Below are 16,727 nucleotides of genomic sequence, written 5' to 3'. Positions count from 1 at the left end.
TTTGCAGAGTAATATCCACTTGTTGCTCGGATGGAGGGGGAGTTAAACGGCATCTTGCAGAAAAGGGCTACACAGAGAACCTGCCTGCACGTAGGCCCACGGATTTAAATTACCACCTTGCCCTTGTTTAGATAAATAGATAAAAATACCCCAGGGTGTGAGACAGTTTCCATTCTTGGTTGTGCTCTCACTGGATGCAGAATTTGGGAACGAATTGTACAGGTCTGGCCCTGGATGACCTGGCTTAGTGTCTATTTCCAGTGCCCCAGGATTATGGATAAATACACTTTTGCTCTTCCCAGTATTTAGCACCTCAAGTAGTTTTTAGAAAGTATGTTCCTTTTCTGAGCATAATGAAGGCTCTCATTTTACTCCCCCACTCTGCAGCTCAGAATACCTTTTCTAAAAGAAAATCGATTTTGGCTCGCTGGTGTCCTGCTGCACAGTCAGACTGCTCATCACACATATACACAGCTCTGTGTTTTTCTGATTTCTTACCAATGAAGGGAAAAAAGGTTTAGATTAAACCAATGCACTTCAGAATAAACTATGAGCCTTTAGCCACACACCCAACATGCCTAACCTGAATTATATCAAGTATCTCACCACCTATGAATGAGAGCGTCTTTTGCCTTCAATCAGCAGGTTCCAAGAAGCTGGCCATACAACTAGATACAGACAGAAAAAATCTGATTCATGCACATATGTATGAAAATTGTACAATATGTGATAATTAGTCCGAATTCACATACACAAACATCTCACACATATTCATTACAGCTGTTGTGGGTGGCTATTTTATCATTAGTAATGTGGATGTTCTAATAGACCCTAGAACACCACATGAATCTAAAGGTCCCCATACACGGGCCGATTCTATAGCTGCTGATATCGGTCCCTTAGACTGATTCGCCGCTTATCGGCCCGTGTATGGGCACTAATGACAGGCCTGCCCGACCGACATCTGGCCTAAAATTGGCCAGATCTCGATCGGGCAGGTTTGATTTTTAGTCGGATTGGGGAGCGGTCCCCGAACCAACAGACGCCTATACCCCTTGTTCTAATTCGATCGTTTGGCCCCAGGGCCAAACATACAAATTAGCCCAATATCGCCCACCCATAGGTGGGGATATCGGGAGAAGATCCACTCCAAGAGGATATTAGAGTGTATGGCCACCTTTAAGCTTTACTAATGCAATGCTTAAAAAAAAACAATTCTTTAAAATATATAAATGCTCATTGTTTTGGCTTTCTAGCTACAGAGCAGGCTGGAATAATAGATGGCTTCAGATTTGGAGTGTTTATCCTTCCTTTTTCCTGAGCAACTTTTCCTCCCCTACATAGTTGAAGGACTTTAAACATAAAAGCACTTCAATTTTTGTAAAAGAGCATTGAAAGTTATCTGAATACGTGGGTTTCTAGAGAGCTTGATGACGAAAGTAGCTGCCATAATAAGTGGTGAGAAATACAATGAATGCTCTACACTTTGTGTCTCCTGGGCAGACAAAGAGCAAAAGAGGCAAGGACTTTGTTTTACTCACTTGGACATGAAAGGCTAGTGGCAACAAATGTAACAGTTCATTAGCTCAAGTGCAATAACTATTACTAATGGTTTATGGTCTAAAATGGGCTATTCAACCTTTTCTGCTCAGTGCAGATTAGCCACTTCTCTCATTGTCTCACTGTCCCTGTTTGGGTGGATCCAAAACCATATCCCAATACAATATGTTTAATGTCTAGACCAGGGGTCCCCAACCACCGGGCCGTGGGCTGTGCTGAACTGGGCCGCCTCTGGTCCTAACTACCGGTTGTCTCAATTCCCCAATGTGTTACACAGCCATGATAACAGCAATGTGAAGCCCTGGAAGCTTTCTACTGATTGAGACAAGGGTCAAAGCAAAGTACCCAACAGAAAAATGTCATCAGTTTTTTTTCCTGATAAAGAAGAAATAACACCCCCCAAATGATTTTGTTGGCTTCATAGTCACCATCAAAGAAAACATTTATGCTGACTGAAACATTAAAGGGTTGTCTAAAAGACAGTAAATTACTTATAGTAAAAGCTATGTTGACAATTTCATGAACTATACTGGGAGGCAGGTGGAATGCTGAGTGCAGCAATTAGCCAAACTCTTCAGGGAAAACCATAGAAGTCTGATGAGGAGACAGCGACTCATTGGATGGGCCGAGCACTCAGGAGCCAGGACATGACTAAATTGATATGCTGAAAAAAATGTGCCGGATGAATTCCATTCAAACCCTCTACCCCACACACACTCCAGTTCAAACCTTTTAATACTAATCCTTAGCAACACACAGGGGCTCTACTATTAAAACTGCAGGAAATCGGAAGCTAAAATTACAAATAAAAATAGCACGCACACTGACTTTGTGGCTTACAGGGGCTCTTTAGTCAAAGCCAGATGGATCTGGCAGGGCACCCAACAGCACCATTCCTATGTTTCTCCCCTCCGGTATGTTGCGCTTAGTAGTAAAATCTGTTATGAACATGTACAGCTTTCATGATTAAACTAGGCCTATCACTCCTTGGAACATGCTTAAATAATGCTGCAAAGTGTTCTGTTCTATAATGTCAATGTATAAGGGTACACTGACATTATAGAACAGAACATTTCCTTGGAAATGGTAAAAACAAAGGAAGAAAAATTGTTGTAATTTGCTTCCAGTTATGAATGGGAGTTGAGTAAGAATATTGTACATCAGATATTATTACTCAAGACTACAACTACCTGCCAGTTATTAGCTATAGGTACTGTCTCAAAACCTTAATAAAAACCCTTAATAAGAGGCGTTATATTCTTCTGCATCGTATGGGCCACATGATCGTCACCCAAAGGCAATTAGAATAAACCCAACAGAAATTTGCAAAACTGACGGTAACATTGCTCGCTGTAAGGAAAAAGCCTGGATCAGGACAGATTACTTCCTTTCTATAACCCAACTGTTTAGGGCTCTGGCACAAATATCCCTTGTCACGGGCGACTAATCTCCCCGAGTTGCCATGACCCGCCATCCCACCGGCGAACATGTAAGTCGCCGGCGGGATGGCACACGCGGCGGCGCGATTTCCCTAAATCGCCGAAAAAGACTCGCGAACATGGAGTTTTATCGCGGGCGACTAATTTCTCCATGTGCCAGAGCCCTTAGAGGAAGATAGGCCATTATAAATAACTAAATACACATCATTCTGCAATTACAGTAAAAACAAACCCTTGAATTTCTTGTGATATTAGTACACAATAAGTTATCTTATCTTTGTTCCAATTAGCCATACAGCACAAAGTCCTTAGTGATGCCATTCTCTGCAACTTATAAAACAAACATTCAAATATTCATTAACCATAGCTGACCTCTGCTGTATCAGGACCACTCCTGCAATAAGCACAACAGCTAAGTGGCTCTGGATGAGTTTATTATTAAAGAGCCTCTTGTTGCCAGGACTCCATTATACTGTATGTTGCATATCTACTTGGGTTACAATATGACAGTGTGACACATTCTATTGCAACACCGAACAACATGCTTATCAGTGCTCACTATAAGGTCACATGAGAATGTTGCTTGTCACAGAATAAATATAAATTAGACTTCTGCCCCACAAACGGATCCATGGCTTCCACTAATCAGCCTTAGAGAGAATAGTGACATGTAACATTAGCCAATCTCATTTTATCCCCATCATTAACAACCTTATTCACCTCATTGCAGCCTGTGTGGGTAAAGGTCTAAAGTGACCATATGCAGGCAGATTTCAGCTGGGTCCTTAGACCAAATTGGCAGATTATCTGCCCGTGTATAGGGGCCCTTCCAAAGGCCTCCCTGACCGATATATGCCCGGCTTATATTTTTGGGGGTTTGGGGACAGCATCAGTGAGCCAATGCAGTCCCAAACACAACAAAAATGTAAGCCTGTCGCTCTGACTTTTTCTATCCCTTTATTGTAATGCAATCGGTTGGAACTAAGGCAAACACTCACATTAGCATGATATTGCACACCCAAGGTGGTCATATCAGAGGAAAGATTTGCTTGTTTGGCGACCTTGCTAAATGAGCAAATGTTACCGTTTATAGCCACCTTTATGTTGCAACATGGTCTTACAGTAGGGGAGGGCACCTAGTCGTAAGCCACAGGGTACGGGGGTTGAATTGTGTCTGTGCCTTTATCAAAGCACTTGAATCAGCTACTTGCTCTACCAGACAAAGGCTGCAGCTGTTGGTGATCTACAAGTATCAAACCTTCTGCTGATTTCTGGGAGCTGTACCAAAATGTTCATACAACTTTGTTTTATAACTTTTATTATTCATGCCACATCATATAAAAGCAACCATTTATGCTTTATATTTTGTTCCAAATGCAGTGGAAGCAATATCCACATATCCTACAAGCATGGGGTAGGGCTAAATAATAGTCCCGGGCACCAAGGCGTGAATCCAGAGGATACGTTTCAGCTCTAAATAATAGAATGAGTCTGACAACATTCTGGAGCCAGCCGCCAACTTAGAGCTATCTGCCCATTTCACGCTTTGTTCCACGGGGATGTGGAGGGCTTTTGTTTCCTGGGTGCGGTGTAATACACACTGGGGATGTTTGTAGCCTGAGTAATGAAATGGTACAAGACTGGGCATCTTCTCTATGGCTCCCTTGCAAGATTAAATGTTCACAGGCGTCAGGACATCTATTAGTGAAAGAGACACAGAAAATTACCCCTCTGACATTTTAAATGAAAGAAGCTATGAAAAATTTGAATGCGTTTATCATTAATCTCTGGCATTTATTTTTTGCTACTAAATAAATGAAAAGCCTGATTTGGCCTACAGCAAGAAAGGCCCAGTTAGAAAAGTTGCACTCACTTACTGACCTGGTCAGATGAGTGGATATTAACGATTATTTCAAGTTTGGCAGAAAGGATTAAACTCCTGATTTAAACTTAAACAAGACTGACGGAAGAACATGAATGGTTTTAGGAGAGACCAGCAGAGGAAACAAAGTGTTAAACACCTTAAGTATAATGGCGACGTGAAAAAAACATTGTAGGAAGTGAAAAAAACATCATAGGAACAGGAAAAGAGTACTGAATATTAAGTATAGGATTTATATAGCTTCTAATACATGCAGGAAAAAGCATAATGGCTAAAAATGGAGGAGAATATTTATATGCAAAACTATAAAATAGCCTCATTAAGCTACAAGGAGCAAGACAAAATATTAAGTGATAGCACTTCAAGCAAAGCAATAGGTATAAAATATGCACCAAACATCCAGCAAGGGACAGAACTCACAACAGGGTAATACTGAAACTCCTAGGGCCAATCAAAGAACCTGACATCCATGACCAACTCTAACAACAATAAGATGGAGACAGTGTCAAAAGTTATAGGTGTTATACACGACTAGTGTGGAAAGAAAAGGCTGATGGGAATTGGCTGAGACTGGGCCCTCCAGAAGATCCTCTGTTGCTCTAGCATGCAAGTCTAATCCTGCATTTCAGTGTTACTGAGAATCACTGGCTTTTCAAAAACTATATTATCCTTGGCCCTCACTTCTAAAAAGCACATAAATAGCTCTATCAGCACTTTGTTTACTGAATAAGCAAATGTATTCATGCATTTTCCACTGCATGACCTTTACATGTTTTTTCAAGATATCGAATAAGGCACAAGTGATAGAATGCATTCCTCCATACACAAGGAGTTGTCAAAATGGAACTATGGAGAATTTTGAAATTGTCCTTACATGCGGAGCTTCGGATGCAGATCTTTTTTGCCTTACGGAGAGAAAAATGTGCATTTCAAGCTCAAAGCATTCACTTAATCTGGTTTTACATTAGATTATGTTTAGGTGGTCAGTGGCTGATCAATTTGGGGCAAATAATGTTCAACCATCTAGCCAATCAGTCTAGTCAGGGCTGTGCTGATGGCCTGTAGCATCTAAGCATAGGGAGCATAAGCAGATGATATATTAGAGCAGTGATCCCCAACCAGTGGCTCGTGACCAACATGTCGCTCACCACCCCCTTTGATGTTGCTCCCAGTGGCCTGATGTGCAAAAAAAATGCGAGACAGCATTTTCGGCGGATACCGGCTACATGTGCCCTGCACCTGAGCTTATTCAGTGCTTCTGGATGCAGCCACAAGAAGGTGGTTTATACAGTAGTGGGGCGTATTCTAGGCAAGCGTTTTTCAACTTGCTGAGAATACGCTACGTGTGGGTAGGTGCAAACATAGCAACTGTAGCTCGCTTTCTTGTTTTTTATGTCTGCTCAGTATAGCTGCACACAGGCTGACCAAGTTGCTGTCTGTAGAGCCACATGAAGCTGTGTGTAGGTGTGGATCCCCTTTTCTCAACGTGAATACAAAACGCAGGCTGAACAAAGTGGATTATCCGACATGTGCGCTCCTACTCGAAGCACAGGAAACTGACAGCATCCCAGAACTGTCTGTGCTGTCTGTCTGTCAGCAGAAAAGAAGATGGGGAGCTACTGAGGGCATGTTTGTAAGCACAGATCTTCCCTGCTAAAGGGCTGTGGCTGCCTTTGCCATTTCTGTGGCTATGCTCCTTATTCATATCTGGGCTCACATCTGTAAAACAATACTGCGCTCTAAACCGTACAAAAGTTGCTGTTAATACCCAATAGCTCTTAAACATGTCGGGTAAAGCAAATCAGATTTAGCCATTGTGGTTTCCATTCATTGCAGGCATCTCCTACCCCTGTCTGCATTCTCTAGCTGCACTCTGTGGGAGACGGTTTCAGCACATGTACATTGCGTTTTAATTAAAAAGTCGTGTTCTTCTTGTATTCTTGACTGAGCAAGTTAAGCAAATCAACAGATTACAACTTCTGCCTGGAAGCATTTTAGGGGATTTTTATAGGACTGTTTGCATTGTTTTTTTACTATCTAGTCTGGCAATGGTTAGCTTGATTGGTGGATGTATTTATTGATCCAATCAAGCAATAATTTTTGCATGTAATTTTTAGGTAATCAGAGATTGCAAGTTTAGCACGGGGATTTTACACAGATACAAATACCTGCTGGGTGAACGCATGTACCAGTATGTCAGTGTTATATAAAAACAATAAGAATAGATGTAGCTCACAGTATCAGCCTTGCTACAACCAATCTCAAAGCAGGATATTACTCTACACATGGACCAGCCCAGATAACAACTTGAAAATTCAATAAATAATTGAAACCCTAAAAATGAAACAAGTGCATTACTGTGTGGATGTATTTAAGAATAATCATTTACTATTGCTTTTGTGTGTCACTGCGGATACACCTTGGGGTTTGTATGTGTACTTACTTCCTTTTAAATTTGAATAAAGATATTTTTATGCACTGGTTTTGTTCAGAGATACTTTTTCTCATAATTGTTTAACATGCCCTTTTGGATTGGGGGCTATATCCCATTAACTATGGCCATATTTACTATTGGCCTGTGTGTAAATCCCCTTAATTTAATTTAGCAAAATATTTTAACTTAACAGATGTCATACATCCATTACAAAGCAGCAAATGGGCAACAAAAAGCAGGTTTGTCTCACCGATTTTTGTTCAGAATAGCCAAATATTTTATAGAAATGCTAAAGATAATGTGCCCATCTTACCACGCCAAATGTATTAGTGATTACCAGTAAGAAAAGAAAAAATGTTAAACCCCAGTTGAATGCGAATGCGATATTAACGTACCTTATTCATTTTTAAAATTGTCCATAAACATTAATATTTGCTCTTTTGGTGAGGTCTCCAAACAAGTAGATCTCTTCCCAACTTGCCCACCCACACACTGGGCCAAATTGGTCTGATCTATCATAGAACAGGCCTATGGAGATCTATCAGATAAGTACTACGTAAAGTACCAGATATAAATTGGTCAGGCCCTTCCAAGGGCCACATAAATGGGCCAATAAGCTGATGACTCAGTTTGGAGGGAGCTAGTCAGCAGCTGTCACTGGCCTATATATACCTAACATAACTTACACTTTACACTTACACTATGTTTCAGCGTTTCTCTTTAGAGCAGTGCTGTCCAGTTTTTATATGTTGTGGATTTATTATCTGACATACCGTATGTTTAGGGAACAGATTATATTAAAATAATGTTTCTATGCAAACAAGCCTATGGAACCCTCAGAAGCCTGGCAGTCAATACAAATGCACAAATCCACATCCAGACCGAGGATCCCTTGAGGGACAGCGCTACTTTTAGCTTTAGAAATGACAGAAAACATCAAAGACAGAAGGATACAACAGGATACATATGTTTCCACTGATCACCTCTTTAACAAAACCCGTAACAAATGAAACAGCTTTTTCAAAGGGGGAAGACTATAGGCTGAATGAGGACAAAACAAAAACCATCTATGTCCTGCAGCCAAACGACACAGGTTTTCATTGTGACACTTGCTGGAACCTACTTGTCCTATATACTCTATCCAATCACAGCACAAAGTGCAACACAAACAAATAAACTTCTATAAGCCATATAACAGACTAATATTATTATAATATAACATGCAGAATCTCAATCAGCAGTTAGTTATGGCCAGTCGAATCGCATTGGTTGCTCTGGGTTACTACTCAGGACAGTGATCCCCAAGCAGTGGCTTATGGACAACATGTTGCTCACCAAAACCTTATGAATAACCAATTACAGCCTCTTATCGGGCACCCTGTTGTGTTTAAATGTGGCTCATAGGGTTGGGGACCCCTGACTCAGGAGTACAAAGTACACCTGTTTTTGTGTACCCCCCCCCCCCCCCCATTTTGTGGCCTTAGACGTACCAATAAACTATGCCAGCTTCCCCCTGCAGTGAGATCAATACTAGCAGCTGAACTACAAGTTGCAAATTGCTTTTGAAAGAACACATAGATCATGGTCTTCCTTCTGCCATGCAGCATCTAAGCCAACTGTCCAGGTACCAAACAGCTGGCACTGCATCGAACACACAAACAAAGGAGAAAACTCTGAACTCAAGCAGCTCTGCATAAGAGTCAGGATTCTCTGCATTGGAGTGAGCAGAGGGAACCACCCTTTCGAAAAGCAGCACGAGTCCAGCAGAGGTATGGCAGGTCCATCAGACATTGTAAGAGATTTTGGGGTTCATTTCCCCCTTCATTTCCTCCAGTAGGGCTGGTAAACAGTGCCAATCGACAATTGGAAAAGCATTGTACAATGTAATGTTTTTACTCTATCTACCACCTGTTCTAAAGTGGTCTACAGTCTCTTGGTTTCTGTGCATGTATAGCAAGATTAAAAATGATTAAATTCACTGTAATTTGGGTGTTTCAAGTGTTCATGTAGAAGGATAATGGCAATGGCACAGATCAAACATCCCACAGTCTGGCCATGAATTGTACAATTGAACTTGACAAAACCTTAACTATAACCAATGGGCACATTTTTGTTGGACAAGACCTGCCTGTCATTTAACCTTCTTTGCTGCCAAAAAAGACAATGCTTTGTGAGGCCTCCTGGGAATATTTATTAATGGGAATTTCTCAAGCGCTGCAACAAGGGGAATCTGAAGCGCAGCAAATGTGCAAGCCAGAATAAATACCTGCAGGGAGTTCATGCAAAGCAAAATAAAAAGGAAAGGGGGGGGAGGGGGTGTGTAAGGGAGTTTTACAGCAGCGATTTGCCTGAATGCAGGTATGACAGAGCAGGGATCTTAGACCTGTGGCTTTCAGCTGTTGCTTTATTACAGTGCCCAGTCACCTTTCCCTGACCAAGGATTCTGGGAGCTGTAGTTCTGCAACAGTGTGATGAGTCACATTTCTAGGATCACTGCAGATAATTGCAAAGAACAGAATGCCTACAGTGCATGGGCAGGCTGGACTGCACCAGAGAGTCTAATGGATCAGTTGTCCCTTTAATTATTTAATCCAGAAAGGGTGTGGGGGGGCTGTCTGCTGCATTTCAGACACTAGGGGCTGCATATCAATAGCTGTATGCGGCAGGTAGCAGTTCCCAAGCAGTTTAGATTGAAAGCTCTAAGGCCAAAAACGTTTAAGACTTTATTTCGATCCTTTTCAATTTGCCCTTTTTAATTCTACCTTTCCTATAGTATTTCATTCAACACTACAAAGTAATGTAGCTTTTCTGACAATAATTTGGACTTGGGCACATGTTTCTGACATAAAACCTATATTTGGTACCAGTGACAGAGAAATTGTCAGATTGACTAATGAGCTAAATAATTAACTGAAGGCTGAGCACCATCTTTCCATGGTTAATCATTATCTCGCAGGAAAATGCATCATTTATTCTACTATTGGAATTTCCAGTTGAATAATTTCCCCATCTCCAAAGCATGGGAATAGGTCCCCCGAAGAAAAACTTCTCACCTCAGCAGCTCAGTGGCCAGGGGAATTGCCCCGGTAGCCCCCAATACAAAAACACATGTTGCCCCGGGAGAAGGCTCCCAAGCCCATGCCAGTCCCCTAGTAGAGAATGCTGCCAGCCTGCCCATGCCAGTCCCCTAGAAGGGAATGCTGCCAGCCTGCCCATGCCAGTCCCTCGGTAGGGAATGCTGCCAGCCTGCCCATGCCAATCCCTCAGTAGGGAATGCTGCCAGCCTGCCCATGCCAGTCCCTCGGTAGGGAATGCTGCCAGCCTGCCCATGCCAGTCCCTCAGTAGGGAATGCTGCCAGCCTGCCCATGCCAGTCCCCTAGTAGGGAATGCTGCCAGCCTGCCCATGCCAGTCCCCTAGTAGGGAATGCTGCCAGCCTGCCCATGCCAGTGCCCTAGTAGGGAATGCTACCAGCCTGCCCATGCCAGTCCCTCAGTAGGAATGCTGCCAGCCTGCCCATGCCAGTCCCTCAGTAGGAATGCTGCCAGCCTGGCCATGCCAGTCCCTCAGTAGGGAATGCTGCCAGCCTGCCCATGCCAGTCCCTCAGTAGGGAATGCTGCCAGCCTGCCCATGCCAGTCCCCTAGTAAGGAATGCTGCCAGCCTGCCCATGCCAGTCCCTCAGTAGGAATGCTGCCAGCCTGGCCATGCCAGTCCCTCAGTAGGGAATGCTGCCAGCCTGCCCATGCCAGTCCCTCAGTAGGGAATGCTGCCAGCCTGGCCATGCCAGTCCCTCAGTAGGAATGCTGCCAGCCTGGCCATGCCAGTCCCTCAGTAGGGAATGCTGCCAGCCTGCCCATGCCAGTCCCTCAGTAGGGAATGCTGCCAGCCTGCCCATGCCAGTCCCCTAGTAAGGAATGCTGCCAGCCTGCCCATGCCAGTCCCTCAGTAGGAATGCTGCCAGCCTGGCCATGCCAGTCCCTCAGTAGGGAATGCTGCCAGCCTGCCCATGCCAGTCCCTCAGTAGGGAATGCTGCCAGCCTGCCTATGCCAGTCCCTCAGTAGGGAATGCTGCCAGCCTGCCCATGCCAGTCCCTCAGTAGGGAATGCTGCCAGCCTGCCTATGCCAGTCCCTCAGTAGGGAATGCTGCCAGCCTGCACATGCCATAGTAGGGAGAGAGTAGGGAGAGAGTAAGAAGGCGCAGCGCTACATACCCAGAACCACGCAGACTATGTCCAGGATTACAAAGGGGATCCTTCCCTTGTCAAACATCGCTGCTCCTGCCGGGGTGCGTTACACTGAGACACGGGATACCGAGCGCACACACAGGGGATCAGTCACTGACAGGGGAACCAGACAGGAAAGCCCAGAGGCACAGCATGGGACCAGTGTGCCAGATAGAGACGAGCAATCCCAATGGAAGCAGCTACACACCAGCTCCAAGCATCGGGCAATCCCCCCACCTCCAGTGGGAATGCGGAGCAGCCGGTGTTACTTGCGTCTCGGCAGCCAGTGGCTCATACAGGGAAGGCTGTCTGTGTTTTGTTGGTGGGTTGGGAGGGGGTGGAATTAAAGGGACTTGGGGGTGGAACTGCTACTTCGCCTGCGCGTCAGACAGACTTGGAGCCTTCGGGACTGAGCAACTACATTTCCCAGCTTCGGCTCCCTTGATATTCAGGGGGAAGGCATGCTGGGAGCTGTAGTTCGCTGCTCTACCCTTCCCATAAACTGAGCTTCTTGCACTGGAGATACCGAATAAAGGGAGGCTGCAAATTATGGAGGCTGCAAATTATGGAGGCGCTATCTCTCCCGCCAGAGGAAATGATATATAGGGAGCGCTATCCTGACTGAAATCCCCAGTGTGGGCGGGTTGGGGTCAGGGGGAGCCGAGTTATGGCTGGGAGCTGAAGGCCAGGCCTGTTGTGAGGACTCGTTCGTACGGTTCCCCCGGTGTCCGTCTCCGTAGCGTTCCGAGCGGCGCAGGGTGACGCATGAGGGGGCGTGGCAGGGTTCCTGCAACAGCGCGGAGTCTTCCCCTGTCCCCTCAGGCCCCTGACTCCGGTCTGTGTGTGTAACCGGGGCCATTACGCTTTAGGCTCCGCATAGCATTTTCTTGGTAGTAAGAGACTAGGAAAGCTCAAAATTGTGCCGTACATTCCTTTTAGTGTAAAGGGTGTATTAGAGGGAAAGGGATGTAGTGTTTGTGGATATTATTCCCTGGGCAGGGACTGTGGCTGTGGGATAGCAGGTATAGTAGGGAGAGTAGGGAGAGATGGTGCCTATAGTAGCAGTGGGGGGGATAATAGCCTCTGGGAAGGGACTGGGGCTGTGGGATAGCAGGTATAGTAGGGAGAGATGGTGCCTATAGTAGCAGTGGGGGGATAATAGCCTCTGGGAAGGGACTGGGGCTGTGGGATAGCAGGTATAGTAGGGAGAGATGGTGCCTATAGTAGCAGTGGGATAATAGCCTCTGGGAAGGGACTGGGGCTGTGGGATAGCAGGTATAGTAGGGAGAGATGGTGCCTATAGTAGCAGTGGGGGGGATAATAGCCTCTGGGAAGGGACTGGGGCTGTGGGATAGCAGGTATAGTAGGGAGAGATGGTGCCTATAGTAGCAGTGGGATAATAGCCTCTGGGAAGGGACTGGGGCTGTGGGATAGCAGGTATAGTAGGGAGAGATGGTGCCTATAGTAGCAGTGGGGGGGATAATAGCCTCTGGGAAGGGACTGGGGCTGTGGGATAGCAGGTATAGTAGGGAGAGATGGTGCCTATAGTAGCAGTGGGATAATAGCCTCTGGGAAGGGACTGGGGCTGTGGGATAGCAGGTATAGTAGGGAGAGATGGTGCCTATAGTAGCAGTGGGATAATAGCCTCTGGGAAGGGACTGGAGCTGTGGGATAGCAGGTATAGTAGGGAGAGATGGTGCCTATAGTAGCAGTGGGGGGATAATAGCCTCTGGGAAGGGACTGGGGCTGTGGGATAGCAGGTATAGTAGGGAGAGATGGTGCCTATAGTAGCAGTGGGGGGATAATAGCCTCTGGGAAGGGACTGGGGCTGTGGGATAGCAGGTATAGTAGGGAGAGATGGTGCCTATAGTAGCAGTGGGATAATAGCCTCTGGGAAGGGACTGGGGCTGTGGGATAGCAGGTATAGTAGGGAGAGATGGTGCCTATAGTAGCAGTGGGGGGGATAATAGCCTCTGGGAAGGGACTGGGGCTGTGGGATAGCAGGTATAGTAGGGAGAGATGGTGCCTATAGTAGCAGTGGGATAATAGCCTCTGGGAAGGGACTGGGGCTGTGGGATAGCAGGTATAGTAGGGAGAGATGGTGCCTATAGTAGCAGTGGGATAATAGCCTCTGGGAAGGGACTGGAGCTGTGAGATAGCAGGTATAGTAGGGAGAGATGGTGCCTATAGTAGCAGTGGGGGGATAATAGCCTCTGGGAAGGGACTGGGGCTGTGGGATAGCAGGTATAGTAGGGAGAGATGGTGCCTATAGTAGCAGTGGGATAATAGCCTCTGGGAAGGACTGGGGCTGTGGGATAGCAGGTATAGTAGGGAGAGATGGTGCCTATAGTAGCAGTGGGATAATAGCCTCTGGGAAGGGACTGGGGCTGTGAGATAGCAGGTATAGTAGGGAGAGATGGTGCCTATAGTAGCAGTGGGGGGATAATAGCCTCTGGGAAGGGACTGTGGCTGTGGGATAGCAGGTATAGTAGGGAGAGATGGTGCCTATAGTAGCAGTGGGATAATAGCCTCTGGGAAGGGACTGGGGCTGTGGGATAGCAGGTATAGTAGGGAGAGATGGTGCCTATAGTAGCAGTGGGGGGATAATAGCCTCTGGGAAGGGACTGGGGCTGAGGGATAGCAGGTATAGTAGGGAGAGATGGTGCCTATAGTAGCAGTGGGATAATAGCCTCTGGGAAGGGACTGGGGCTGTGGGATAGCAGGTATAGTAGGGAGAGATGGTTCCTATAGTAGCAGTGGGGGGATAATAGCCTCTGGGAAGGGACTGGGGCTGTGGGATAGCAGGTATAGTAGGGAGAGATGGTGCCTATAGTAGCAGTGGGATAATAGCCTCTGGGAAGGGACTGGAGCTGTGGGATAGCAGGTATAGTAGGGAGAGATGGTGCCTATAGTAGCAGTGGGGGGATAATAGCCTCTGGGAAGGGACTGGGGCTGTGGGATAGCAGGTATAGTAGGGAGAGATGGTGCCTATAGTAGCAGTGGGATAATAGCCTCTGGGAAGGGACTGGGGCTGTGGGATAGCAGGTATAGTAGGGAGAGATGGTGCCTATAGTAGCAGTGGGATAATAGCCTCTGGGAAGGGACTGGAGCTGTGGGGTAGCAGGTATAGTAGGGAGAGATGGTGCCTATAGTAGCAGTGGGATAATAGCCTCTGGGAAGGGACTGGGGCTGTGGGGTAGCAGGTATAGTAGGGAGAGATGGTGCCTACAGTAGCAGTGGGATAATAGCCTCTGGGAAGGGACTGGGGCTGTGGGGTAGCAGGTATAGTAGGGAGAGATGGTGCCTATAGTAGCAGTGGGATAATAGCCTCTGGGAAGGGACTGGAGCTGTGGGGTAGCAGGTATAGTAGGGAGAGATGGTGCCTATAGTAGCAGTGGGATAATAGCCTCTGGGAAGGGACTGGGGCTGTGGGATAGCAGGTATAGTAGGGAGAGATGGTGCCTATAGTAGCAGTGGGATAATAGCCTCTGGGAAGGGACTGGGGCTGTGGGGTAGCAGGTATAGTAGGGAGAGATGGTGCCTATAGTAGCAGTGGGAAAATAGCCTCTGGAAAGGGACTGTGGCTGTGGGATAGCAGGTATAGTAGGGAGAGATGGTGCCTATAGTAGCAGTGGGGGGATAATAGCCTCAGGGAAGGGACTGGGGCTGTGGGATAGCAGGTATAGTAGGGAGAGATGGTGCCTATAGTAGCAGGGGGGGATAATAGCCTCAGGGAAGGGACTGGGGCTGTGGGATAGCAGGTATAGTAGGGAGAGATGGTGCCTATAGTAGCAGTGGGGGGGTAATAGCCTCTGGGAAGGGACTGGGGCTGTGGGATAGCAGGTATAGTAGGGAGAGATGGTGCCTATAGTAGCAGTGGGGGGATAATATTCTCTGGAAGGGACTGGGGCTGTGGGATAGCAGGTATAGTAGGGAGAGATGGTGTCTATAGTAGCAGTGGGATAATACCCTCTGGGAAGGGACTGGGGCTGTGGGATAGCAGGTATAGTAGGGAGAGATGGTGCCTATAGTAGCAGTGGGGGGATAATAGCCTCTGGGAAGGGACTGGGGCTGTGGGATAGCAGGTATAGTAGGGAGAGATGGTGCCTATAGTAGCAGTGGGGGGATAATAGCCTCTGGGAAGGGACTGGGGCTGTGGGATAGCAGGTATAGTAGGGAGAGATGGTGTCTATAGTAGCAGTGGGATAATAGCCTCTGGGAAGGGACTGGGGCTGTGGGATAGCAGGTATAGTAGGGAGAGATGGTGTCTATAGTAGCAGTGGGATAATAGCCTCTGGGAAGGGACTGGGGCTGTGGGATAGCAGGTATAGTTGGGAGAGATGGTGCTATAGTAGCAGTGGGGGGATAATAGCCTCTGGGAAGGGACTGGGGCTGTGGGATAGCAGGTATAGTAGGGAGAGATGGTGCCTATAGTAGCAGTGGGGGATAATACCCTCTGGGAAGGGACTGTGGCTGTGGGATAGCAAGTATAGTAGGGAGAGATGGTGCCTATAGTAGCAGTGGGGGGATAATAGCCTCTGGGAAGGGACTGGGGCTGTGGGATAGCAAGTATAGTAGGGAGAGATGGTGCCTATAGTAGCAGTGGGGGGATAATAGCCTCTGGGAAGGGACTGGGGCTGTGGGATAGCAGGTATAGTAGGGAGAGATGGTGTCTATAGTAGCAGTGGGATAATACCCTCTGGGAAGGGACTGGGGCTGTGGGATAGCAGGTATAGTTGGGAGAGATGGTGCCTATAGTAGCAGTGGGGGGATAATAGCCTCTGGGAAGGGACTGGGGCTGTGGGATAGCAGGTATAGTAGGGAGAGATGGTGCCTATAGTAGCAGTGGGGGGATAATACCCTCTGGGAAGGGACTGTGGCTGTGGGATAGCAAGTATAGTAGGGAGAGATGGTGCCTATAGTAGCAGTGGGGGGATAATAGCCTCTGGGAAGGGACTGGGGCTGTGGGATAGCAGGTATAGTAGGGACAGATGGTGCCTATAGTAGCAGGGGGGGGATAATAACCTCTGGGAAAGGACTGTGGCTGTGGGATAGCAGGTATAGTAGGGACAGATGGTGCCTATAGTAGCAGGGGGGGGATAATAACCTCTGGGAAAGGACTGTGGCTTGGTATAACAGGACACGGTAGTTCCTATGGTTATTGGGTAGTTTTCTCTTTTTTTTTTT

General features: G+C 46.6%; 1 protein-coding gene across 2 annotated transcripts in view; it reads right to left on the bottom strand.

The window, feature by feature from the left end:
• Positions 1-12,269, bottom strand: part of plpp1 (phospholipid phosphatase 1) — a 56,820-nt gene extending 44,551 nt beyond the window's left edge. Inside the window, exon 1 of one of the 2 annotated variants that reach the window (XM_012960669.3) lies at positions 11,529-12,269. In XM_012960669.3, the coding sequence (XP_012816123.1) occupies positions 11,529-11,586 (58 nt within the window). In that variant the 5' untranslated portion in view covers positions 11,587-12,269. 2 annotated transcript variants of the gene reach the window in all.
• Between the last annotated feature and the right edge of the window lie 4,458 nt (positions 12,270-16,727).

This window comes from Xenopus tropicalis, chromosome 1, assembly GCF_000004195.4.
Source record: "Xenopus tropicalis strain Nigerian chromosome 1, UCB_Xtro_10.0, whole genome shotgun sequence".
Taxonomy (NCBI): domain Eukaryota; kingdom Metazoa; phylum Chordata; class Amphibia; order Anura; family Pipidae; genus Xenopus; species Xenopus tropicalis.
The sequence above is the reverse complement of the archived record's forward strand: the minus strand, read 5'-3'. Positions and strand labels throughout refer to the sequence as shown.